The sequence below is a fragment of the Coccinella septempunctata genome, chromosome X (assembly GCF_907165205.1).
Source record: "Coccinella septempunctata chromosome X, icCocSept1.1, whole genome shotgun sequence".
Classification (NCBI taxonomy): domain Eukaryota; kingdom Metazoa; phylum Arthropoda; class Insecta; order Coleoptera; family Coccinellidae; genus Coccinella; species Coccinella septempunctata.
Window position 1 is genome coordinate 3,015,001 of NC_058198.1, and position 27,243 is coordinate 3,042,243.

The 27,243-nt window shown below is 37.5% G+C and overlaps 1 protein-coding gene and 1 long non-coding RNA gene across 8 annotated transcripts in view; one reads left to right on the forward strand and one right to left on the reverse strand.

Annotated features, from left to right (window-relative positions):
* LOC123321932 overlaps positions 1 to 7,153 on the forward strand; it is a 12,017-nt gene extending 4,864 nt beyond the window's left edge. Inside the window, exon 4 of one of the 2 annotated variants that reach the window (XR_006538983.1) lies at positions 6,989 to 7,153. This is a non-coding gene — a long non-coding RNA (uncharacterized LOC123321932). Of the gene's footprint in view, positions 1 to 455; positions 707 to 6,988 lie in introns of those variants that run through there. The other variant, XR_006538984.1, reaches the window with a different exon arrangement.
* Positions 1,300 to 27,243, reverse strand: part of LOC123321927 — a 163,063-nt gene continuing 137,119 nt past the window's right edge. The window contains exons 8-20 of one of the 6 annotated variants that reach the window (XR_006538981.1): positions 21,168 to 21,405; positions 15,006 to 15,143; positions 12,984 to 13,189; positions 12,601 to 12,900; positions 12,469 to 12,533; positions 12,059 to 12,412; positions 11,733 to 11,852; positions 7,533 to 7,861; positions 5,974 to 6,778; positions 5,693 to 5,730; positions 4,098 to 4,318; positions 3,619 to 3,673; positions 1,300 to 2,067 (exon numbers count right to left, since the gene is read on the reverse strand). Coding sequence is in view for 2 of the 6 variants with exons in the window: in XM_044909735.1 (XP_044765670.1) it covers positions 10,770 to 10,991; positions 11,733 to 11,852; positions 12,059 to 12,412; positions 12,469 to 12,533; positions 12,601 to 12,900; positions 12,984 to 13,189; positions 15,006 to 15,143; positions 21,168 to 21,405 (1,643 nt within the window). In the remaining 4 variants the exon portion in view is untranslated. Of the gene's footprint in view, positions 2,068 to 3,618; positions 3,674 to 4,097; positions 4,319 to 5,692; positions 5,731 to 5,973; positions 6,787 to 6,945; positions 7,081 to 7,532; positions 7,862 to 7,966; positions 10,992 to 11,732; positions 11,853 to 12,058; positions 12,413 to 12,468; positions 12,534 to 12,600; positions 12,901 to 12,983; positions 13,190 to 15,005; positions 15,144 to 21,167; positions 21,406 to 27,243 lie in introns of those variants that run through there. The other 5 variants (XR_006538979.1, XR_006538980.1, XR_006538978.1 and 2 more) reach the window with 5 other exon arrangements.

The window sequence follows — 27,243 nt, forward strand, 5'->3', positions numbered from 1 at the left end:
CTACCTACCTACCTACCACCTACCTACCTACCTACCTACCTACCTACCTACCTACCTACCTACCTACCTACCTACCTACCTACCTACCTACCTACCTACCTACCTACCTACCTACCTACCTACCTACCTACCTACCTACCTACCTACCTACCTACCTACCTACCTACCTACCTACCTACCTACCTACCTACCTACCTACCTACCTACCTACCTACCTACCTACCTACCTACCTACCTACCTACCTACCTACCTACCTACCTACCTACCTACCTACCTACCTACCTACCTACCTACCTACCTACCTACCTACCTACCTACCTACCTACCTACCTACCTACCTACCTACCTACCTACACTACCTACCTACCTACCTACCTACCTACCTACCTACCTACCTACCTACCACGCCCCCCTGAGATTCTGATAGACACCGTTAGAGAAATTTTTCTTTCAGTAAAACTAATCGTAGATGATATTTTGCCCCCCCCTGAGAAAAATTTTTGCGGGCGCCCATGAATTGGACTGGCAAGTTCTCAAATTGTCACCCTGTATAAATATCTGAAAAAATTTCGAGTGTGAATTTTATTGTCAATTTCTTTTGTAAATGTAATTTCACTCTTTCTTGCAAGTGTAAACTTCATTTGAGAATTTTTTTTTGTGTAAACTATGCTTTCCATAGAAAAACAATAAAAATTCAAAACTTAATTGAAATTTTATTTTCCAATGTGTGAATTCAGATTTCGAGGCTGTTAGGAAACTATTTTATAACGACAAAATAGTTCAGCACTGCACAGCAGGGGAGCTCTAATCGCAGTTTCTGACTGCGTTTAAAGCGCCCTCTGGCGGAAAACCACTAATCTGGAAAAAAAAATTCCGAAAAAAGCGCCCCCTTGCGGCGAACCGCTGAACTAAGAAAATTTCCGACCGCCGTCAGCGCCCCCTATGGTGCAAGGCTGAACTAAAAAAAAAATTCGAGCCCGAAAAAAGCGCCCCCTTGCGGCAAACCGCTGAACTAAAAAAATTTCCGACCGCCGTCAGCGCCCCCTATGGTGAAAGGCTGAACTAAAAAAAAAATCGAGCCCGAGAAAAGCGCCCCCTTGCGGCGAACCGCTGAACTAAAAAAATTTCCGACCGCCATCAGCGCCCCCTGGTGGTGCAAGGCTGAACTAAATAAAAATTTCGAGCCCGAGAAAAGCGCCCCCTTGCGGCGAACCGCTGAACTAAAAAAAATTCCGACCGCCATCAGCGCCCCCTGGTGGTGCAAGGCTGAAATAAATAAAAATTTCGAGCCCGAGTAGTTAGTTCAGCGGTTCGCCGCAAGGGGGCGCTTTTCTCGGGCTCAAATTTTTTTTTTAGTTCAGCCTTTCACCATAGGGGGCGCTGACGGCGGACGGAAATTTTTTTAGTTCAGCGGTTCGCCGCAAGGGGGCGCTTTTCTCGGGCTCGAAATTTTTTTTAGTTCAGCCTTTCACCATAGGGGGCGCTGACGGCGGACGGAAATTTTTTTAGTTCAGCGGTTCGCCGCAAGGGGGCGCTTTTCTCGGGCTCGAAATTTTTTTTTAGTTCAGCCTTTCACCATAGGGGGCGCTGACGGCGGTCGGAAATTTTCTTAGTTCAGCGGTTCGCCGCAAGGGGGCGCTTTTCTCGGGCTCGAATTTTTTTTTTAGTTCAGCCTTGCACCATAGGGGGCGCTGACGGCGGTCGGAAATTTTCTTAGTTCAGCGATTCGCCGCAAGGGGGCGCTTTTCTCGGGCTCGAATTTTTTTGTCTTGACCCATTTCAGCACTGCGAGACTACAGCGCCCCCTGGCGATGCACTGCTGAACTATTCAGTGTTTCGGAACCGGAGTGCAATTGGCTCCGAATTTAAGTGCTTTAATGCAATTTTAAAGTGTCCTGAATATTATCATTGCAGAGCATCATTTGGGCAATAAAAAAGCAATTTGGAATTTTCAAAAGTTTATTCAAATCAATTCAAGAATATTACACGAAAAATAACATATCGTATTCAAAAAATTTGGTCCATTTTCCTTCTCCGCGTGTTCATTGTCCTCTTCAGCTATACACCTGTAAAAAATAGATATTTATCAAATTCAAATATTAAGAAAAATTATAACTTTGTGACCTGTCGTCTCTTGTCTTGTTTTTTGTCTCATTGTGTGTCTTGTCTTGTTGTCTCTTTTTCTGTCGTGTCGTCTTTTGTCCTATCGTCTTTGTCTCTTCGTCTTTTATGTTGTCTTTTCATGTCGTGTCACGTCTCTTGTCTTGTCGTATCTCGACCTGTCCTTTCTTGTCTTTTTTTGTATCCTTTCGTCCCTTGTCTTCTCGTCTCGTCCTTGTCCTGTCGTCTCCTGTCTTTTCGTCTCTACTCTTGACAAGAGGCGACAAGACTAGACAAGACAGTAGGCGACAAGACAGTTGTCGACAAGACTGTCGTCTACTGTCCTTTCATCTCTTAACTTGCCTTCATCGTCTCTTGTCCTGTAGTCTCCTGTCTTTTCGTCTCTAGTCTTGCCGCCTCTTGTCTTGCCGTCTACTGTCTTTTCGTCTCTTGTCTCGTCATGTCGTTCTTGACCTGTCGTCTCTTGTCTATTTTTTGTGTCTTCGTGTCCTTTCGTCTCTTCTCGTGCCTCCATCGTCCCTTGTCTTCTCGTCTCGTTTCTTATATGGTCGTCGCCTCTCTTTTCATCTCTAGTCTTTTCGCCTCTTGTCCGGTCGTCACTTGTCTTTTCGTCTCAAGACAAGACACCTCAAGACTAGAGACGAGAAGACAAGACTAGTCAAGGACGAGAAGACTCGGCCAAGAGACGAGAATACAGGACAAGAGGCGACAAGACAAGAGACGATCAGTAATGAGTCGATTGGACAAGACAATTTACGACAAGAGCAGAAACGACAAGATACGATGGACAAAATAAATCGAGAGACGAGAAGACAAGACAAGGGTCAAGGCAACACAAGACTAGACACGACAAGATTAGGGACGGAAAGACAAAACAAGAGACAATAGGACAAAAGACGACAAGATAATAATAGGAGACGACACGGCAAGACAAGACTAGAGACAAGGCCAGAAGACAAGTCAAGAGACGAGACGACGAAGAAGACACCACAAGACAAGACAAGAGACGAGAAGACAAGACAATGGATGACAGATCAAAATACGACAAGACAAGACACGAAACGACAAGAGATGAAAAGACCAGACAAGTAACGATAAGGCATGAAACGACAAGACAAAAGACTACAAGACAGGATACTGGAAGACAAGTCAACAGACGAGAAGAAAAAACAAGATACGAGAAGACAAGTCAAAAGACGACAAGACCAGAGACAAAAGACATAATGTAAAAAGAGACAGGTGACGATAACACAAGAGAGGATGCGACAAGAGACGACAGGAGAAGACAGGATGAGGCAAGAGTAGAAAAATATCTTACATGTGAAATGATATGGAACGTTATTGATTTTCAACATATAAATTGGAAGGGCTATCGATTTTGAGAATAATTCAAGGCGAGTGGCAAATATGTTCGACAATATCCTCGAAAAACTGAGGGAAATTCTTATTCTAATATTAAAAGTTTTCTTCTATTAAAAAAAAACTAGAATACTCACCAAACAGTGGGGGCCATTGCTGCATTGCTTCTCCTCCAATTCAATGAGTGCCATTCTGCAAATTTTATAAAAAAATATATGAATTCTAAGCTCCAAAAATTAACAATGTATATGAAAATGAAAAACCATGATATAGGTTAGTAAAAGTAATCTACTATTCAATAATTTACTGAAATTAGAGACTGGGAAAACTACTAATGAAACCATTTCAGCATTTGTATGAAATATTCAATATCCATCATATGAATAAGAAGTCTTTCGGTGTACAATGAATACATTCTTTAAAATACTGCCAAAATTTCGATTGTTCATTCACACAGGAAATGATTAAGATGAAAATAAGTGGATAGAGGCATTCTGGCAATTAATAAATGTCTGTATACGATACCAACAACAAAATTAAGATAACTTTATGAGTAATGAATGCAACTACTACTAGTATGACTACAAATAGTTAATAAATGCATATTTCAACTCACAGATCTAATTTTATCACATCCTCATCTTCCTAATTATATTTTCTTCTCAATTAATCAGTATTTTCCTGGTTTCCCTCTGAACTATCCATTGATCGGGCACATCATTTAGTCTCTGAACATCATCCATGCTCCATTACTTATAGGTGTTGTTTTCCAAAAAAATTTATTGATGCAGTTGTCCTTCATGTTCAGGGAGGAATGTCACGTGCGTATTGTGTGATCTGGAAATAGAAAAAGATTGTTCATTATTAGAAGAAATATACCGTGATTTAAAAGAATACGTTATGGACATACATATACGTATAATAATCAAAGATATGTGTAATATCTTTGATAATAATCAACAGAACGCTAATATGAATATGAAATAAGATCTTTTAAATTATACGTATACTTAATGTGCCAATAGTACCGCGTCGTCTTTATTATGAAAAACATGCTTGTACCCTATAAAAGGTGCTTGATTTAGATCATAACTACCTACTCCAATTTTCATCTATTATTTAAGCTTTATTCGCGTTTAAACTTGGGACGGTTTCGGATCCATGGGGGAAAGGTAGAGTAGAGAGCATTTCCCTTGTAACAAAAGTGTATGGAGGGTCTACCCTCCCATTGAACTCTTTATTGAGTTCAATGTAGGTACCCCCCATACAACAGTGCTTTCGCTCAGTATGGGTAAATTGTGGCGGGAATTAGGTATATTTGAATTTTTTCGATTCGAAGTTTCTTGGGTTCACTTTCAATGACAAATTTCCATAGTAGTGGAAACTATGGAAAAGTATCTCAATCAAACTAACGATAAATCGTGAAAACAAATTCATTCCTTGGAATAAAATAGACAAGTTACAACAAGTTCATACTAGTGAGATTCTACTTTGTTCATATTACAAGGTAGTCCATACAAAAAATTTTGTGTTCATATTACGGAGTGGTTCATATGACCGCGTGTTCATATTAACGCGATTGTACTGTATATATATCTACCAAGACTATCAAAATTAAAATCGATGCATTTTTACCCCTGTAATTGAGGAGATTTGATTACCTGATTTATTTACGTTTACGAATAAATGTTTACCTATAAGAGCTTAACTAATCTTGTACTTCTTTTTGCTAATTAGCATATCCAAAGGGCGTGGTATCCTACAATTATTTGTTGTTTCATACTGAGTGAGGAGTACTTAGGGTTCTCATTTGAGTATTCAGAAACTAAAGATACTTTATCAAGGGCACCTTGGAACCTTCTTTCTCCTACACTCTATGATGACACTGAAGTTGTTTGTAGAATTTGTTTGTAATAAGAAATCAATCAAAGTGACCGTTTTCTCCTTTCGAAGCAGGTATACTCGAATAAGTGTCCACTTTTTCAATATTTACTTTTGTCATTTATATGACTGAAAAGGAAACAACCAGTGCCGGATTAGACTCTATTTGCCGCTCCCCCATAGGCCAATTACAATTGAGTAAATAATAAAAAGAATTTTATTCATTTCATTGAAACTTTTTGGCTGTCAAGAAAATCGAGCAATCAAATTATAAATTTTAACGGCGGGAATCGAACTTTTGCTCTCTTGTTATGGCAAATTAAACCTTACCTGTGTAAGATTATCGATCTGGAACAAGGTCTTGTAATCTGAAATTTAAAAAATTTGTGTATAGTATTTTTTTGTCTGTGTAATCACTGTAATCTACTAGACACGCTATCACGCTTTACAAATTTCGAAGCTATCGTGCTCAATTTCTTCAGGATGGTATAGGAATCCACTATGAAAACTATGCAAAAAAAAAAAAAAACAGCCGAGATTCTGGCTACTTTAGTAACGAGACTTAGTAAAACTGGCTCTATTCAGTAAATATGAATAATTTGAATAATTACCCAAAGACGTATGCTTGTAGATTTCAAGCGGGGGTTGCACTGTGACCTTAAGATCTATTGTGTCCCCCATCAGAGCTGTTCTCGTAGCTCGCCATTCAGTTCCAGAGGTACTCCAGTAGCTGGCATGGCTTCTGGGAAGTTACCTCATCATCCAAGGCATTTTGGCGATGTCTAGGCATTCTGCAACCAGATGGTCTGGTTCTTCCCCTCACAGAAAATGCTAGACCCCCCCCCCTAGATATTCCTCTTAGGTGCTTCCTGAAGCTACAATGCCCTGTGAGGAATCCAGTAAGGAGGTGTGGCATATTCTTGCTAAGATCCAGATACTTCTTTACATCTTTCCAGGTTTATTTCCGCACATCTTTCGATTGCAAATATTTCTGCCTGAAGGACGCTCCAGTGACTCCAAATACTTCTCTGCGCTAGTCACTGTCTTGGTGACCCTTTATCAATCTTCCTTTCTACTTAATGGTTTCTCGTGCTTTTTTTTTATCGATTAGCCGATAGGATGTACTTAGTCAGAGAGACCCAGGCTCCCTGATTCCTAATTCTGGCATCACCTGTACCTTTCCTGCCTCATGGGCATATGGGGGTGTGAGATCTGTAATGATCTCGAGTTCCCTAGTTGGGCACGTTCTCATAGATCCAATGTGGCTAGCCCTTGGATCCTATCGAAGGTTTTCCTCTCACGTTTCCAACTTCCCTTGGCATGCCAGACTATTGTGATTACTGGTCTCACAGTTCACCCATAGCAGTTTTTTCGGATTACATCCCCCAAGTTTAACCAGCCAGATTTCTGCATGATCTATTAGACCAAAAAGAAAAATGTAAAATATCAATAACATCGGACAGTAAACATCGAATATAAAGAATAACAGGTATTTCACAGACATTGTCCTAAAAAATGTTGTATCCACACATTTATGATTGTAGCTTGTTTATACAAGTTGATGTGTAGGAAAACAAAGACAGTTTAAGAAGAGAGGAATTTAATTGAAATCATTTTGTTTAACAGATGACTCCACAACAGAGGCCGAGGAGGATTCCTGTTCTCATGACACATTCTTCGACTGGAGCCATTGTACTTGTCATTCTCACTTGTATTACCTGAAAAATAAAATTTCTTTATACTGGACTTATCATTCACCCAAATAGGAATACATGCAGGGAGACGGGGAAGGAAAAAACTGACCACAGGGAGATGGAGAAAGAAAAGATGTTACCTTTGTTGTTGACCTGACCAGAGAGAGGGAGAGAGAGATGAGGAAGGAAAAAATGTTGCAATAATTGCCATAATATCAATTCAGATGCAAACATCAAGAATTGCCTTTCTGTTAGTGACATTGTTTTGCAAAGAATTGAAACCTCATTTTATTGATAACAATTGAAGAGATCAAAAGATTAATGCTCATTTGCACCGACTCATTTCGCATAGCTTAGCATCAAGGCAAGCTTGCCATAAATAAATCAGTGCCAATGGAGATTAAAGATGCAATGCTGGTTCCTTGCAACAATTATGATAAGGAAATTCATTGTATTTTTCGAAATATTAGTCTTACCTATATGCCGCCAAAGGTGGTCAATAAATCCTAATCTGAGTATTTCTTCTTTTCCGGGAAACCTCTAGGCAAATCCAACAACAAAGTCCGAACTCATGCTGACCCTTTTTCCGGAAAAGTGGTGTGTTCTTTCATCCAAACGACATCGAAGGTTCTTTTTGCATTTCAGAAAATCCTGGAGGGTCATGTTCTTGTCATATATCTTCTTATACACCATGATATTCGATAATGTTGAAAAGTAGACTCTTGTACATAAGTCAGCATCTCTTATAAGCTGTGCAAAAATGACCATAACCTTTCACCCTTTTCCGTCATAACTAAACGACAAGCTAACAAAAAAATAAACAAACAAAAATTAACTTAGGATAAGTCCAATCCATGTATTTATTGAAAATCATTATAGGGATGGTTACTGGGAATGAAAAACGCAAAAGGTGGTTTTAGCATTTATGTTACATTGAGGAGACCTTTTCTTGGTTCATAGGTCACTACCACTATAATGATTTCAGAAAGCATGTACAATCATATTTATGAACCAATGGACGGGTATTTCACTACAAGCCACAAATCTCAACACCAAGATTCAAAGCTCAGAAGTTCAAGTTGAATGAATGAAAGAGTATGCGAGAAATTTTTCCCCAAACTCCCTCAGAGAAAATGTTGGTATCGATTTATTCATAAAAAATCAGTCATCGCATTATAGATGACAATTTGTGCGATTTAAGGCGGCTGCACAATTGAGAATCAACTCGAAAAGGACGAAAAGAAACAAAGTCAAAACTTGACCAATTTTTTCGGTTCTTCTTCTCGCAAACCATCTTGTTTTCGTTCCCTGGCAATTGTGCAGCACCAGTAATAATGACTGAGCGATTATGCTTAATCAACTTGGGAGTAGGAGGCACAGGAAAATGTCTGATTTTGTCAGTAAACAACTCCAAAAAAAATATACTTATAAAAAGTTGAGCTAAGTGTAGAACTCGAGCTGTAGTGAAAAATATTGTAGGGTACGCCCGATGAAAAACGTTCGTTTTTCCAAATCCTTTTCTACAGATCATATATGTACAAATCATTCCAGAAATACGAACGTTTTTCTAGAGAAAACATTTGATTTAATCCCGTCACCATAATATTACTCACGTATTTCAAATGTGTGTCTGCAAATATCTCCGAAAAGTAAATATCTCCGAAAAGTGTTGTGAAAATTGAAAAAACTTCTGAGCATTAAATTACCTAGGTGATTATTATCCTCTTCAGCAGCTATATGAAAAAATTCACAGATGTACTATTCGCTATGATTTTGTAAAAATATATCAATTTTATAATTACTCACCTAAACAATACAGATTGTACATGCAGTCTGTTGTTGAATAAGTTAACAATCACTGAGCATCTATCTCAGATAACAATTTGATGAAGCTTGTGTATATTTAACAAGGTGTATTGTGTGCCTAAAGGTGCTTCGTTTATGTGAATTTCATGAAGGTTTACAAATTTCTACTGTCTTAAATTTCCACTTATTATTTAGGTTTCAGTATGCAAAGTGAAGAATAAGCTTCGTACTCACAATTTCCTCAAAGGGACACAATTTCAATGGGGGTTCTACTAATATATAAAGGGTGTATCTGAATAATACCGAAATAATGTAAGGGGTGATTCTCTGGTGAAAAATTAAGGTGGGTATTTGGTATAAAACTTTTTGAAGAACCTTCCCCTGAAAAAGTTACACCCTTCAGAAGATTAACAAAAAAATTGTTTTCATTTTTTATTTTCCCTGTATCTAATTAAGCTTAAGACATTGCTTGTTCCCTATTGTTTTAGTTCATGGTTGAGAAAATTCCAACATGTGTAATTTATATGTGTAATTTATAAATAACTCTTACCAGGGAGGTTTTTCCAAAAATCCCTAATAAATACCCACCTTAATTTTTGCCCCTTACATTTTTTCGGTGTTTTTCAGATAGACCCTGTATGTCATACATTTCGTTATCGATTTTGTCAGAAGATGTTCTCCATTTTGCACACCAACGATATGTTCGAAGTTTCAGTCATCGTGCTTTGTTATATCCAATGTTTTTCAAATATGGTTAGAAATTTATCACATACCCAATAAGAAAATACATTGAATAAAAAATTTCGAAATCATTTTTTATTGATTGCCACCACCACGCGCGATTCGTCAATTTTATTCATGTTCATTTAATTTTTCTTTTACTATATACTTTCAGTATGGGAAATGTTTCGAAGTACATTGTAAATAATAAAATATTTCTTCATATAGATAATAATTTTCCTTAACAATAATTTATGGTGCACAATAAAAGGATTTCAATATTTCGTCGCTAGTTCTTTTCTCCACATTGTAAATGATATGTATATGTTCGGAAGACTAGTTTAGAGTTTCAACTCTCCATCTTCGAAAAGATTTGATAAAACTTACAATTTTACGAGTTGCGATAAGTAGTACATCAGTAAGAATATATGGATGAACTTTTTCGTTTGGCTGTGAATACTCGTATATAGAAAAACATTTCGTGATGCATCCCTGTATCACAGAGAAAAATTCAAACCGAGATATTTTCGTTGAAAAACATTCAATTCATGGTCGAGAAAAAACTTCAATTCCGAATTTTTCCCTTGTCCTGCTGTATTCGACAGTCAACGAAAACTTTTCCTTCAAAAGATTCTCCCTATCATAGTTTTTGATTAATCGTGAATAGAGCCCCGGTGAATTCATGATTTGTTTTCTATTTTCAACACAACCTGCAACCTTAATTTTCATTCTGAAACATTTTTTTGGCTAAGATTTTTAAGCAAGATACTCGAATTGGAGACGGTTTTAGATCGAAAGGTTTTTTCCCTCAACCTATTGGCTCCTAGAGCGATTGAATCGATCAAATTCACCATATACCTACTCTTTGTTCAGTGATCCAGCTTTAAGTCGATTGAAGACCGAAGAATTTAAGCTTTCATTAGGTATACCCTTAATTCTAGTATGATTCCATAACGGTCTCGATGATGAAATTGAATCAAGTGGGTTATTCTAGGTTATGATAACAACCTAAAACTATCAATATTAACAGTCAACACTGATATGTACAAAGTGATTACCAATTTCTTTTAGTTCGGTGTCTTAGTAGACACGGGATTTTTTTTCTATATTGACTAGAACGTGTGTTTGATGTAGGTAGGTATATAAGGATATGTATTTCATTGTGCTTAGATAAACCAGTCTTTGTGTCATGACGCCGACATATGTAACCTGAATACAGTCGTTAATATGACCGTAGCCACTACTACATTAAATTTACTACTAAAGCTAACAGCTGTTGAACTTTGTTCTATTTGAATTATCTCCACTTCTGCCATTTTGAATATGGACAGCAGGAGATGCGATATGAAGTCTGGATTCCTGGAATTTATCCTATCGCTGATAATTTCCAGCAGTTCGGTACATTGCTCCTGGAAAATTCACACATCAACCAAGAACGCAACTCGATCAACAAAAGTTGTTTGTTAAAAAGAAAATTAAATGAATTCGTAGGTGATTATTTTGAGAAGTAAAGAACAAAAATTATCTGCAATTCCCCTCTATTTTGCGAAGTATTTATCGAAAAATATCAAAGAGTTACAACCGAATACCGAAAAATATAGCATAAATCTTTCTTCGATATTTACGAAAAAAAGTTAGAAAAAAAATCGATATTATTATTCATAAACGATATTGATTCAGGAACGTAACCCCCATAATTTGATCATTTCCAATGATGAAACTTTCGAAATCATAACGAAAATACCCCAAAATTTATTTATCCACCATTAAAAAATACCCCAAAATTTATTTATCCACCATTAAAAAATGATCCTAACTTATCCGTTTCAGAGCCCCTTTCTGTGATACTGACCTTGATAGACCCATAAGCAAGTGATGTCTTATAAATCACCCATGAATAATGAACCATTATTCACAGATTTACTATCAAAAATTCCTTAACCACTCGTGATTTATAAGCCACTCATCAAACTTCATGGTCAGTAGCTATCACAGAAAGAGGATGTACAGTATTTGCTCGCATCATAACATGATTGTTGAATATTTTTTCTCCTTAAAACCGTATTTCACCCGCCAAAAATTCTCAATCAGAACAAAAAATCAAGAATATGAAAATACCAATACCATTCACCCCGAGATTAAGCTTTTACCTTTTCTTTCTGAAAACTCTCTGCAGGGGACAGCGTATTATAATCCACTTCATCCGATAATTTTCCCATTATGATAACGTTTTCCCTCGTGATATTGAATAATTCCAGCGAGCACAAGGTCTGAAACAAAACAATCATAAATTTAATGACCAAATATGAAGGAGAATTATATCTTCCCGCCTCTCAAAGTGAGGTGAGCAGATAAACGTCACGGCGCAGCCGCAATTCTTCGAGTTGCGTATACATAAGACAAAGGATTGCGGCTGCGCACATCAATATCACACCGCATTTTTCAGTTGGCACAGTGATGTATGATTAACACTCACTCCATTCACCGCTTCCTCCTTGATGAAGTTCTGCAATATACGGACAATATCCTGCACCATGACCCTGGTCTGATTCTTGTTCAGCTCCTTCTCGTCGGCCTCGCTGTAGCCAAGGAAGAGGTAGACCCCCTGCGGTAGATTATAGTCGCCAGGAGAAGGCTTTATGCATATGAAACGTCCGGAGTAGCAGAGGCACCTTCCCCTGAAGGCCTGGTACGCAGGCGCGGCGTGGTTGTAGAACGCGAACTCCGTTTTGCAGGGCATCCTGTCGATGCAGATGGTCTTGCAAGACAACTTCTCGCTGACCTCGCACTCGCAAATGTCGGAACATTCGAACTCGTCCTCGTGGTAGATCTGAAAGGGGATGGAATTACGGAATGACACGTCTTGAGTAAGGTTTGTTCACTCACCCTCTTGAAACTGCCTTCTTTGATGTATTGGTCAGGAAACTGGGGCCTCTGCACGACGCAGTACCCTGAAAAAAGAGCAGATGTAGCAGGGAAATTCATCAACATCACCTCAAAAAAAAAAACTCAACTCACTTGGCGGTACGGTTGTAGTTTTCACGGTTGTTGTCGTCGGCCTCTGGGTCGTGGTCGACGTGGATGTTGAGGTTGTCGTCGACGTCGGTATGAAGGGTTGCGGGGGCGGAATCAACTCGGGCATCGTGTTCTCCCTCGTGTGCAACGATGCCTCCGTCGCGGACATGACAGTGACGAATATTGGCATCGGAGACTTGGTAGCTACGACTCTTGGTGGAATCGCCCTTGTTGAGGCTTGCGTGGTTGTGTATTTGGCTAATTCCGCAGCCTTCAACATGTGGAAATCCTTCTGAGATTCGACTGAAAACACGAGAGGTCACTCATTTCGTAAGGATAACAATCTCGAACCAGGAAACTGAGATTTAAGGAGGAAACATACTCACCAACGCATGGGTTCACCCAGAGAAGTCTTTGCCAGCCGAGGCATTCGTAAATCTGCGTCATATCCGTGCCTTTACAGGCGCAGGTGGTTCTTAGATCTGTCCCTAGAATGCCCAGCATCGCTGATCTGCAATCGCTAGGAGAACCTGCACATTTTTTCGTCACGCTATCCACAGCACAAGACTGCTCGTACTGTTCCAGCCTCGCCCTGTTAAAGAAGCCATACAAGGAATGAACGAATGAAAAGATTGCATCACATTCAAAATGAATCATGTTGAAGTATTGGGCAATTATTTAAAAAAATTATAAGAATTCGAACCGGAGAAAAATTCGAGTGGCCAATTGAATCAATGTTAGCCAAAGTGTCAGCGGAGTATTCCCACAATCAAACAAAAAAAATTTCCATGTCCAAATATTTTATTACTCAACATATTCTCCTCTTAATTGGATACATTCATTACAGTGAATCTGCAACGTCTCCAGACCTTTAAAAAAAAATGTTTCTTCTTGCTCTGCAAACCAGACCTCCACAGCTTTTATAACCTCCTCGTATAGGAAGAAAATTTACGACCTTTTAAACTTTTTTTCAGTTGAGGAAAGAGATGATAGCCGGATGGAGCTAAATCTGGTGAATAAGGGGGGTGTTCTAGTAATTCAAACCCTAAATCACGAATTTTTTGCATAGCAACATGAGATTTGTGATGAGATTTGTGTGCAGGTGCGTTGTCCTGCAAAAACAAAACACCTTTGGATAGCTTTCCGTAATGTCGAATTGATCTCCGGTTATTGTTCTACCCTTATCCAAAAAATCAATCATGATTACTCCATGGGTATCCCAAAAAACTGAAGCAAAAACTTTTCGAGCAGATTTTTGGACACGAAACTTCTTAGGTCTTGGAGAACCAGAGTGTCGCCATTCTATCGATTGTTGCTTTGTTTCTGGATCGTAGAAATGTACCCAAGTCTCATCCATAGTAACAATTCGGTTTAAGAAGTCTACATCGTTTTCAAATCGAGCACAGATCGAACGCGATGCTTCTACCCTTGCACGCTTTTGGTCAACATTCAAACATTTGGTGATCCATTTTGCAGCAATTTTTCTCATGTCCAAATTGACGTGAACTCTATGATGAAAGACTCTATGATGAAAGCGTTCATATGAAATATTCAGTGCTTCAGATATCCGTAGCCCAATTCGACGGTCTGATAAAATCATAAACTGCATCGATATTTTCGGGGACTGATACAGAAACTGGCCTTCCTGATCGGTCATCATCTTCAATGGAAAATTGACCTCTTTTGAAGCTTGCAGTCCAATTTTTCACGGTGGCATACGAAGGACATTGATCACCAAGGGTATTGAGCATATCTTCGTAAATCTGCTTACCTCTTAACCCTTTTAAACCTTTTAAATACTGGTACATGATGATGGCTCGATACTCTAACGAGTTATTGTTCGTTGCTATGGTAACGCAATATTTTTTTTATGCATGGAACTGGTCTAGGCTAACAAAATATCAATACATCCTCGTACAGCTACTCCAAAGAACTGAACAAAAAACAATTTTCCGAAATTTTTCCCACACGAAATGACATCGTTACGAAAACTCGATTATGCCATCAAATACATTTGGTGCCATTCAAAAAATGCATAAATCACAGTGTCGCATTCATCCACAGTTCAAAAATGGGAAAAAAACAGCCCCGGTAGTTACATATAAACGATTTTCCTCACTTTTGTGCGAACCTATCGAGACGTCGGAAAAATCAGCTATACATAGCGAGTTTTTCATTCGGCCCCCAGAATAAATTTCTCATCAGGTAAATGCACCTCAAGCGGCGAGATTCCAATCTTTTACGCATGAAAAAACCGACCGATGCAAACATAAATTCGCCATCAGTTTTCTTTCACTTTTCAAATTTCAATCCATTCGGCCCCCTCAAGTTTTCCTTCCTTTGGACTTTGTGACGCGCCGTCCGGGACGGAAATTGATTTAATTATTGTATGGATAAGTTTCACGTACCTGCACTCTTTGCTATCTCTGCAAACTTCCGCCAAAGAGAGACAAGTCGGTTGCGGGGACCCCTCAATTCTTTGTGCACAGACAGGGTGCAGCTTCTCCTGGGCTATAAGGCAAGCGTCGTGTTTGTTGTTGGTCTTCCTGGAAATTTATTAAACTGGCTAGTGTCTCAATCATAAAAGGAGCTCTCTTTAGTCTCGAAAATAACTATTTTTGGGATTTGGGAAGCGAGAGTCTCGGTTTCGCTGTACCGGGAACTGGGATAACACACAAGATGAAAGGATAAGAAAGATTTACAAAGGTGGCATTGGGCGGAATCGGATTATATCTGATGGGGGTGGAGATGAATTCGCGGCTTGTACGAAACAAAGTGATATTGGACAACTACTTTCTCACTTTGCATTGTTTTTAGTTTCGAAGTGAGAAATATTACCTTCGCTCGATCTTGGCAATGACCGAAGTGACTAAAAATTTTGATTAAAAATTTTCAGAATTTCACAATTCTCGATGGGTTGAAAATTCTCCCAATAAACTGACCGTATATGGAAATGTGATACATATTCTGAAAGAGCAACTCTTCTAGTTGATAATCTGAAAATTCTATCGAGCTCGATGCAGCCGTTCGGTCTTAACGATTATTTAAGTGATACCATCTTTTTGGAAATTTTTCGATAGTCACCGTTAGAGTAATTTTTCTCTCAATAAAACTAACCGTAGATGGAAATGTGATACATATTCTGAAAGAGCAACTCTTCTAGTTGATAATCTGAAAATTCTATCGAGCTCGATGCAGCCGTTCGGTCTTAACGATTATTTAAGTGATACCATCTTTTTGGAAATTTTTCGATAGTCACCGTTAGAGTAATTTTTCTCTCAATAAAACTAACCGTAGATGGAAATGTGATACATATTCTGAAAGAGCAACTCTTCTAGTTGATAATCTGAAAATTCTATCGAGCTCGATGCAGCCGTTCGGTCTTAACGATTATTTAAGTGATACCATCTTTTTGGAAATTTTTCGATAGTCACCGTTAGAGTAATTTTTCTCTCAATAAAACTAACCGTAGATGGAAATGTGATAGATATTCTGAAAGAGCAACTCTTCTAGTTGATAATCTGAAAATTCTATCGAGCTCGATGCAGCCGTTCGGTCTTAACGATTATTTAAGTGATACCATCTTTTTGGAAATTTTTCGATAGTCACCGTTAGAGTAATTTTTCTCTCAATAAAACTAACCGTAGATGGAAATGTGATACATATTCTGAAAGAGCAACTCTTCTAGTTGATAATCTGAAAATTCTATCGAGCTCGATGCAGCCGTTCGGTCTTAACGATTATTCAAGTGATACCATCTTTTTGGAAATTTTTCGATAGTCACCGTTAGAGTAATTTTTCTCTCAATAAAACTAACCGTAGATGGAAATGTGATACATATTCTGAAAGAGCAACTCTTCTAGTTGATAATCTGAAAATTCTATCGAGCTCGATGCAGCCGTTCGGTCTTAACGATTATTTAAGTGATACCATCTTTTTGGAAATTTTTCGATAGTCACCGTTAGAGTAATTTTTCTCTCAATAAAACTAACCGTAGATGGAAATGTGATACATATTCTGAAAGAGCAACTCTTCTTGTTGATAATCTGAAAATTCTATCGAGCTCGATGCAGCCGTTCGGTCTTAACGATTATTTAAGTGATACCATCTTTTTGGAAATTTTTCGATAGTCACCGTTAGAGTAATTTTTCTCTCAATAAAACTAACCGTAGATGGAAATGTGATACATATTCTGAAAGAGCAACTCTTCTAGTTGATAATCTGAAAATTCTATCGAGCTCGATGCAGCCGTTCGGTCTTAACGATTATTTAAGTGATACCATCTTTTTGGAAATTTTTCGATAGTCACCGTTAGAGTAATTTTTCTCTCAATAAAACTAACCGTAGATGGAAATGTGATACATATTCTGAAAGAGCAACTCTTCTAGTTGATAATCTGAAAATTCTATCGAGCTCGATGCAGCCGTTCGGTCTTAACGATTATTTAAGTGATACCATCTTTTTGGAAATTTTTCGATAGTCACCGTTAGAGTAATTTTTCTCTCAATAAAACTAACCGTAGATGGAAATGTGATACATATTCTGAAAGAGAAACTCTTCTAGTTGATAATCTGAAAATTCTATCGAGCTCGATGCAGCCGTTCGGTCTTAACGATTATTTAAGTGATACCATCTTTTTGGAAATTTTTCGATAGTCACCGTTAGAGTAATTTTTCTCTCAATAAAACTAACCGTAGATGGAAATGTGATACATATTCTGAAAGAGCAACTCTTCTAGTTGATAATCTGAAAATTCTATCGAGCTCGATGCAGCCGTTCGGTCTTAACGATTATTTAAGTGATACCATCTTTTTGGAAATTTTTCGATAGTCACCGTTAGAGTAATTTTTCTCTCAATAAAACTAACCGTAGATGGAAATGTGATACATATTCTGAAAGAGCAACTCTTCTAGTTGATAATCTGAAAATTCTATCGAGCTCGATGCAGCCGTTCGGTCTTAACGATTATTTAAGTGATACCATCTTTTTGGAAATTTTTCGATAGTCACCGTTAGAGTAATTTTTCTCTCAATAAAACTAACCGTAGATGGAAATGTGATACATATTCTGAAAGAGCAACTCTTCTAGTTGATAATCTGAAAATTCTATCGAGCTCGATGCAGCCGTTCGGTCTTAACGATTATTTAAGTGATACCATCTTTTTGGAAATTTTTCGATAGTCACCGTTAGAGTAATTTTTCTCTCAATAAAACTAACCGTAGATGGAAATGTGATACATATTCTGAAAGAGCAACTCTTCTAGTTGATAATCTGAAAATTCTATCGAGCTCGATGCAGCCGTTCGGTCTTAACGATTATTTAAGTGATACCATCTTTTTGGAAATTTTTCGATAGTCACCGTTAGAGTAATTTTTCTCTCAATAAAACTAACCGTAGATGGAAATGTGATACATATTCTGAAAGAGCAACTCTTCTAGTTGATAATCTGAAAATTCTATCGAGCTCGATGCAGCCGTTCGGTCTTAACGATTATTTAAGTGATACCATCTTTTTGGAAATTTTTCGATAGTCACCGTTAGAGTAATTTTTCTCTCAATAAAACTAACCGTAGATGGAAATGTGATACATATTCTGAAAGAGCAACTCTTCTAGTTGATAATCTGAAAATTCTATCGAGCTCGATGCAGCCGTTCGGTCTTAACGATTATTTAAGTGATACCATCTTTTTGGAAATTTTTCGATAGTCACCGTTAGAGTAATTTTTCTCTCAATAAAACTAACCGTAGATGGAAATGTGATACATATTCTGAAAGAGCAACTCTTCTAGTTGATAATCTGAAAATTCTATCGAGCTCGATGCAGCCGTTCGGTCTTAACGATTATTTAAGTGATACCATCTTTTTGGAAATTTTTCGATAGTCACCGTTAGAGTAATTTTTCTCTCAATAAAACTAACCGTAGATGGAAATGTGATACATATTCTGAAAGAGCAACTCTTCTAGTTGATAATCTGAAAATTCTATCGAGCTCGATGCAGCCGTTCTGTCTTAACGATTATTTAAGTGATACCATCTTTTTGGAAATTTTTCGATAGTCACCGTTAGAGTAATTTTTCTCTCAATAAAACTAACCGTAGATGGAAATGTGATACATATTCTGAAAGAGCAACTCTTCTAGTTGATAATCTGAAAATTCTATCGAGCTCGATGCAGCCGTTCGGTCTTAACGATTATTTAAGTGATACCATCTTTTTGGAAATTTTTCGATAGTCACCGTTAGAGTAATTTTTCTCCCAATAAAACTAACCGTAGATGGAAATGTGATACATATTCTGAAAGAGCAACTCTTCTAGTTGATAATCTGAAAATTCTATCGAGCTCGATGCAGCCGTTCGGTCTTAACGATTATTTAAGTGATACCATCTTTTTGGAAATTTTTCGATAGTCACCGTTAGAGTAATTTTTCTCTCAATAAAACTAACCGTAGATGGAAATGTGATACATATTCTGAAAGAGCAACTCTTCTAGTTGATAATCTGAAAATTCTATCGAGCTCGATGCAGCCGTTCGGTCTTAACGATTATTTAAGTGATACCATCTTTTTGGAAATTTTTCGATAGTCACCGTTAGAGTAATTTTTCTCTCAATAAAACTAACCGTAGATGGAAATGTGATACATATTCTGAAAGAGCAACTCTTCTAGTTGATAATCTGAAAATTCTATCGAGCTCGATGCAGCCGTTCGGTCTTAACGATTATTTAAGTGATACCATCTTTTTGGAAATTTTTCGATAGTCACCGTTAGAGTAATTTTTCTCTCAATAAAACTAACCGTAGATGGAAATGTGATACATATTCTGAAAGAGCAACTCTTCTAGTTGATAATCTGAAAATTCTATCGAGCTCGATGCAGCCGTTCGGTCTTAACGATTATTTAAGTGATACCATCTTTTTGGAAATTTTTCGATAGTCACCGTTAGAGTAATTTTTCTCTCAATAAAACTAACCGTAGATGGAAATGTGATACATATTCTGAAAGAGCAACTCTTCTAGTTGATAATCTGAAAATTCTATCGAGCTCGATGCAGCCGTTCGGTCTTAACGATTATTTAAGTGATACCATCTTTTTGGAAATTTTTCGATAGTCACCGTTAGAGTAATTTTTCTCTCAATAAAACTAACCGTAGATGGAAATGTGATACATATTCTGAAAGAGCAACTCTTCTAGTTGATAATCTGAAAATTCTATCGAGCTCGATGCAGCCGTTCGGTCTTAACGATTATTTAAGTGATACCATCTTTTTGGAAATTTTTCGATAGTCACCGTTAGAGTAATTTTTCTCTCAATAAAACTAACCGTAGATGGAAATGTGATACATATTCTGAAAGAGCAACTCTTCTAGTTGATAATCTGAAAATTTTATCGAGATCTATGCAGCTGTTCGGTCTTGACGATTATTTAAGTGATTCTACTTTTTGGAAATTTTTCGATAGTCACCGTTAGAGTGATTTTTCTCTCAATAAAACTAACCGTAGATGGAAATGTTATACATATTCTGAAAGAGCAACTCTTCTAGTTGAAAATCTGAAAATTTTATCGAGATCTTTGCAGCTGTTCGGTCTTGACGGTTATTTAAGTGATTCTACTTTTTGGAAATTTTTCGATAGTCACAGTTAGAGTGATTTTTCTCTCAATAAAACTAACCGTAGATGGAAATGTGATACTGGAAATGTTATACATATTCTGAAAGAGCAACTCTTCTAGTTGATAATCTGAAAATTTTATCGAGATCTTTGCAGCTGTTCGGTCTTGACGGTTATTTGAGTGATTCTACTTTTTGGAAATTTTTCGATAGTCACAGTTAGAGTGATTTTTCTCTCAATAAAACTAACCGTAGATGGAAATGTGATACTGGAAATGTTATACATATTCTGAAAGAGCAACTCTTCTAGTTGATAATCTGAAAATTTTATCGAGATCTTTGCAGCTGTTCGGTCTTGACGGTTATTTAAGTGATTCTACTTTTTGGAAATTTTTCGATAGTCACCGTTAGAGTGATTTTTCTCTCAATAAAACTAACCGTAGATGGAAATGTGATACATATTCTGAAAGAGCAACTCTTCTAGTTGATAATTTGAAAATTTTATCGAGATCTATGCAGCTGTTCGGTATTGACGATTATTTAAGTGATTCTACTTTTTGGAAATTTTTCGATAGTCACAGTTAGAGTAATTTTTCTCTCAATAAAAATAACCGTAGATGGAAATGTGATACATATTCTGAAAGAACAACTCTTCTAGTTGATAATCTGAAAATTTTATCGAGCTCTATACAGCTGTTCGGTCTTTACGATTATTTGAGTGATTCCATCCTTTTGGAACTTTTTCGATAGTCACCGTTAAAGTGATTTTTCTCTCAATATAAAACAAACCGTAGATGGAAATGTGATACATTCGAACCTGAATTCGACAGAACCGAATTATAGTGTTAGGGAAAACATGAACCCACTTCCACAATGTGGGTATAACGTATGCTACTGAAATGTATGAATATGATGGGGGGACGAGTGGCTCTTGTGAAACAAGCGACCTGAAAATGAGACACCATACTTGCACAAACAAAAGGCAATCTCCATGTTCCAAGGCAGGCTGGGTTTTCTATAAAATGCCTGAAGTGCTTCCATGCAGGAGTTCCTGTTACAACGTGACATATCGCAGTGATGCAGAATGGGGGAGAGTGACATCCGACAGTGATAATTGTTATTGCAACTATCCATCGCCAAATGGCATGTACTTTGGAATATCATCCTCGACACTTCGTTCTCCGACCGTCCGATGTCAGATGAGCCTGAAATCATTTTTAATTATGAATGATGCGGAAATGGAGATGGTCGAAATGCGGGATATTGAAAAGAGGATATTGAAAAATTAGACTCTGAAAATTCGTTGACTCGAACTGGGTACAATATATTTAAAAAAAAACTGAAGATGAATCAATAGAATTTGGTACAACATCGTTTTCTATATCTGGTTGAAAACAATAAAAAAGAGGTTCTCTAAATGGTTTCATATAATTTCATTACGGCCTGCAGATTTCTACCTACACAAAGTGAAACTACAGAACAGATAGAGGAATGCCACAACAACATTCGACAATCATAATTGGCTATTCCTCACTTCGTTGTATTGTTTATAATGTGCGGTTGAGCCTCATTACTTTCCGTGTTATCGTTTTAAACGCCGAGTTAGTATCGAATGACAAACAAGACCTGATTGATTCCAAACAATCGTGACATTACGTAGGTTGTCTAGATTACAATACAAATTGTTTAATGAAGAACGTAATTTAATATACTGTAGGTATTAATCTTTGACAATGATTAGGATTATTGCATTGTCAACTCGATCGTTTCCGGGTGCATCAGCTGATGGTTATTCGAAATGATATCGATATCAGGTAGGTATTAGATACAGGAATATCCACAGTTCCACAATGAAGATGTACGAAAAAATAATGATGATGACGTAGGAAAATATAGATCTCATTTTTTCGGATGGTTCGACGAACTCGGCAACAATGATGATGATGTCCGAAGATATAAATCTCATTTTTTCGGACGGTTCGACGAACAAGGCAACAATGATGATGATCTTTTACGAAGGAATGAACCCCACTTTCCCGAGTTTCTCGGACGTTTCGACGAACACGGCAACAATGATGATGATCTATACGAGGGAATGGACCTCACTTTCTCGAGTTTCTCGGACGGTCTGACGGACACGGCAACAATGATGATGATCTATACGAAGGAATGAGCCTCACTTTCTCGAGGTTTTCGGACGGTTCGACGAACACGGCAACAATGATGATGATCTATACGAGGGAATGGACCTCACTTTCTCTAGTTTCTCGGACGGTCTGACGGACACGGCAACGATGATGACAATGTAGTAAGCGGTTACTTGGACCATTTCGGAGATCACGGCAACGATGATGATGTTAAGATGCTCAGCAATTCCGCTATTTCCCTCATTTTATTGACTTTCATACCTAGTAGAGAAGATTTTTTTTTGTATCTTTTCTTTTTGGAATATCCTGAGGCTTTTATGAGAAATCATTATGATAACGGATCGAGTCCTGCCCTGATACCGAGTTTTCGTCCGAGACGTTGTAACAAGAGAAGAGAACCATTCGAATGAATGATGACAGTGCAAAATGAAAGATGAAATTGTCAACATCCAGCAAATGTTGCTTTTGGCATGACCAAGAACGTTGCGGAGGGTATCAAATATTAAACCATCCACTTTAAATATTAATGCCTCTTGTACCGTACCTCCCAGATGGTTTGAAATGGATATATTTAACAGAATACTCTATTTTCGTTTTCTCTTCTTTCACATTTCACATCTTCCAATTTAATTCTTCGGAGGTTTGTTGCCAGGTGGGTATATACCTATAACGAAAGAGCTTAGATGAATTTCTTCGTTATATATCTCCCACTCAATGTTACCCCCGCACGTCTTCACCCTCAGAGAGGAAATTAACTTCGTTATATTCGCGGAACGATTCAAATGATACATATTTCGACCGAATGAAGAGGTTAATTATTCATGGTATGAATACAACAACAACTGGTCCCATCTATTATCGTAATGAATCCGAAAGTTTATGAATGAGGGCTGTCTGGGGTGAATCGGAAAGTGCCATTCCACGATAAACTATCTAGGTACTTATTTGAACACCGATCCCGTTCAAAAACCATTATCGTTATTTGTCAAACAACAAAGGTTAAGTGAAGATATGCCAGGAAAGTGCATCGTATAAGTATATCGAAGCAAGGTTAAAGAGAATCCTGAATTCATTTAGTTATATCTAGTTAAAGGCTTCTACCCTTTGTAAAAACAAGATTAAGCAGATCAAGCTTTGAAAACACCCGGTATATTGAACAAACGAAGCGTAAGAAATAATGCGTAGGTATTCATTCATCAAGAATCATCCACCCTATATCGATGAATCAATAACATAATGGATTAGTGTAGGGCATCGTCAAAAGATTGCAGTGAAATTCATCAAACTATATAACGAACGAAACTTTCAAACACCCACATCCTGGGCAAAGTTATACAAGAATCGGAAATAACACTCATGAGTGGCTGGCACTATAGTTACCCACTGTTGTTTTTGCTATAAAATGAGGTCGACCATATCGAGTTGTTTATTTCATGCCTGTTCAGGAGTTACCACCAATTTCCTTCTAGCCCTTTTCGAACACGTAAAGATCTAATTTCGATTTACGCATAAATTGGAATTCAAAATGAAACGCGAAAAAGCAAATTAGGTCAAACCCAAGACTTTTGAGTTTAAAAAAAATAACTCAACCTCAGTGCATTCAGAAGTGATATAAACAAACCATTTGAACAATACCCAAATTACTATAGGTACTAATAATAATTGACAGAATATGAACTATTTTCATTTTAATCGAGGTGAACAATATTCGAAACCAAAATGTTCACCGGTATACAACATCCATCAAACTATATACGAATTGGAGTTGGACTTTTGGCCTATATTTCCTTGTGGTTTTATTGCAGCGATCAGAAACTAGACAGCTCGAGGCAATCTCTGGGATAACGTCAATATTTGGGGGAGAGATGGATAGGACGAGTAATTATTCAACACTCTAATAGATGTATGGATATTTTATATACACCTATAATTACTGTTTCATTTGGAGCATTGTGAATCCTGAAGAGTGTGAATTTCGATGCAGAAATGGAATTTTTTCCTGGAGTTCTATATGATTTCGGTATATTTTGAATACAACACGTAGAAAATAATTTTTCATCTCTAAAAAACGGTTCTCTGTAAGGAAAACTAGACGGTGTGGAATTCTCAAATGGCATTATGTACCTACACGACATCATATAATATATTTCGAGGACCAACAGCAACATTTTACCCTCTGCATTATCGAGCCAGGTGCTCGGATTCATTTTCCCTACGGTTATGCCCCATTTGGCGACAATTGGAGTTATTTAGCTTCAACGATACGATTTATATTGAAGAGAGGTTACGATTTACCGCTAGCGTACGTACAGAACCCCGAATTTTTTTTCTTCAATACACTTTTCCTCGGAAAACTTTTGTATTTCCTTTTTTCAATATACCCGACACTCCAGAAAATAACCAAATTATCGATTCGTAAAGAATATTTTTTATATAACCGAACACTCCAGTGGATACGAGGATATGATATATATCTTGTTAGCCTAGACCAGTTCCATGCATGAAAAAAATATTGCGTTACTATAGTAACGAATAGTAACTCATTAGGAGTGTCAGTGTGAAGTTTGAGCTCAAAAAAGTGAACCAGAGATACGCAATAAATTAAAAGAAAGAAGATGTCCACAGAAATTGTGAAAATCAAAAATTGGAGTATATCGAGCCATCATCAAGTATCTGTATTTAAAAGGGTTAAGAGGTGAGCAGATTTACGAAGATATGCTTAATACCCTTGGCGATCAATGTCCTTGGTATGCGACCGTGAAAAATTGGACTGCAAGCTTCAAAAGAGGTACATTTTCCATTTAAGATGATGACCGATCGGAAAGGCTAGTTTCTGTGTCAGTGCACGAAAATATCGATGCAGTTCATGACATGATTTTATCAGACCGTCGAATTGGGCTAAAACGGATATCTGAAGCACTGAATATTTCATACGAACGCGTTCATCATATAGTTCACGTCAATTTGGACATGAGAAAAATTGCTCCAAAATGGATACCCAAATGTTAGAATGTTGACCAAAAGAGTGCAAGGGTAGAAGCATCGCGTTCGATCTGTGCTCGATTTGAAAACGATGTAGACTTCTTAAACCGAATTGTTACTATGGATGAGACTTGGGTACATTTCTACGATCCAGAAACAAAGCAACAATAGATGGAATGGCAACACTCTGGTTCTCCAAGACCTAAGAAGTTTCGTGTCCAAAAATCTGCTGGAAAAGTTCTTGCTTCAGTTTTTTTGACATTACTGACCACTCTACGGAAAAAAATTAAAGAGAAAAGACGCAGAAAGCTATCCAAAGGTGTTTTGATTTTGCAGGACAACGCCCCTGACACAAATCTCATGTTGCCATGTAAAAAATTCGTGATTTAGGGTTTGAATTACTAGAACACCCCCCTTTTTCACCAGATTTGGCTCCATCCGACTATCATCTCGTTCCTCAACTGAAAAAAAGTTTAAAAGGTCGTGAATTTTCTTCCAACGAGGAGGTAATAAAAGCTGTGGAGGTCTGGCTTGCAGAGCAAGAAGAAACATTATTTTTTGAGAGGTCTAGAGACGTTGCAGGTTCGTTGTAATAAATGTATCCAATTAAGAGGAGAATATGTTGAGTAATAAAATATTTTGACATTGAAATTTTGTTTGGTTCTATAGTAGGCTAAGAATTTTCCAATATATCCTCGTATTTCCGTCAAAATCGAACAATAAATTTTAGTATAGAATTGTGAAACACTCTGTATATGAACTGTATATGAATATCACTGTTAGGTTAAGAAAAATTGTGTGGAAATGACCCCGTAGACATAGCTCATGAAGAATTTAAACGAATGATAAATTCGTATATCGATAGTGATCCGAGAGCTTTTCGAGCTTTTCAAATTTTTTTTTTTTACTGTTAACTTTCGCTGGGTGCGATGCGTTTTCGATGGGGCGCGGGAAGATCCGAAATGACGACGGAAAATTAAGCGACGAAATTCATCACGGGTTTTTTTTCCCCGACGTAAATGACGCCGAGTTCATTAAAACCGATAAAAAATATTTCAATTAGGAGTTCGAAAGGGCGTGTTCGTCGAACGGAAGTGATATCCGATCCCGCGGTCCTGATCAGACACGAAAAGTCCGTTTTTTCATACCTCTTCCTGATTGTGTTTTTCTCCAAATGACTCAGCGTTATTGAACTGAACGTATATACGAGCGTATATCCTTCAGAGGCCGTGATTCCCGACTCCGTTTGAATTTTTAAGAGACCCCCCTTTTCAAATTACTTTTATTGATTGGAAAGAAGCCTTTCCAAGTTCATCTTCGGTGTCGGCATTATATATAAGAGCCCAGGGACTTCCTTTCTTCCATCAGCTTTTCCAACTATAGGAATGAAGGGTATTTTTATACCTTTCCCGAAACAGAGTTGTCCTCAGCGCTCTTTATGTGCCCCATTCATTTCTGGTATATTGGCGCCTTATTTTCCACGTCCTATTGATCAACATCAGACGAACAAGACAGGCCGAGAAAATGGGATCAAAAGATTTGCCTACTCCCGAATTAGCTAAGAATGCCACAACATTTACTCTCCGACTTTTGATGCACAGGGATGGGAGGAATTATGGAACCAAGCGAATAAAGGATGACATTTATGAAACACAAATCATTGAAAATATTACACATCGTAATTCAGAAGTTTCATTAATATTGGCCTATTTACTTGTTATACTTGCTTCCAAATTCATTCCAATCCTGTATGATTATTTGCAATAATCGAAAAGGGTAAATAGAAGTTTTTGAGTACCTAAGTATAGGTTGAACATAATTTTACCAAATAGCACATGCAGATCGATCCTGTCAAGTCCTTTCGTGTCAGAAGACTACATATAATTTATATTAAGTACTCATTTACGTGAGTTA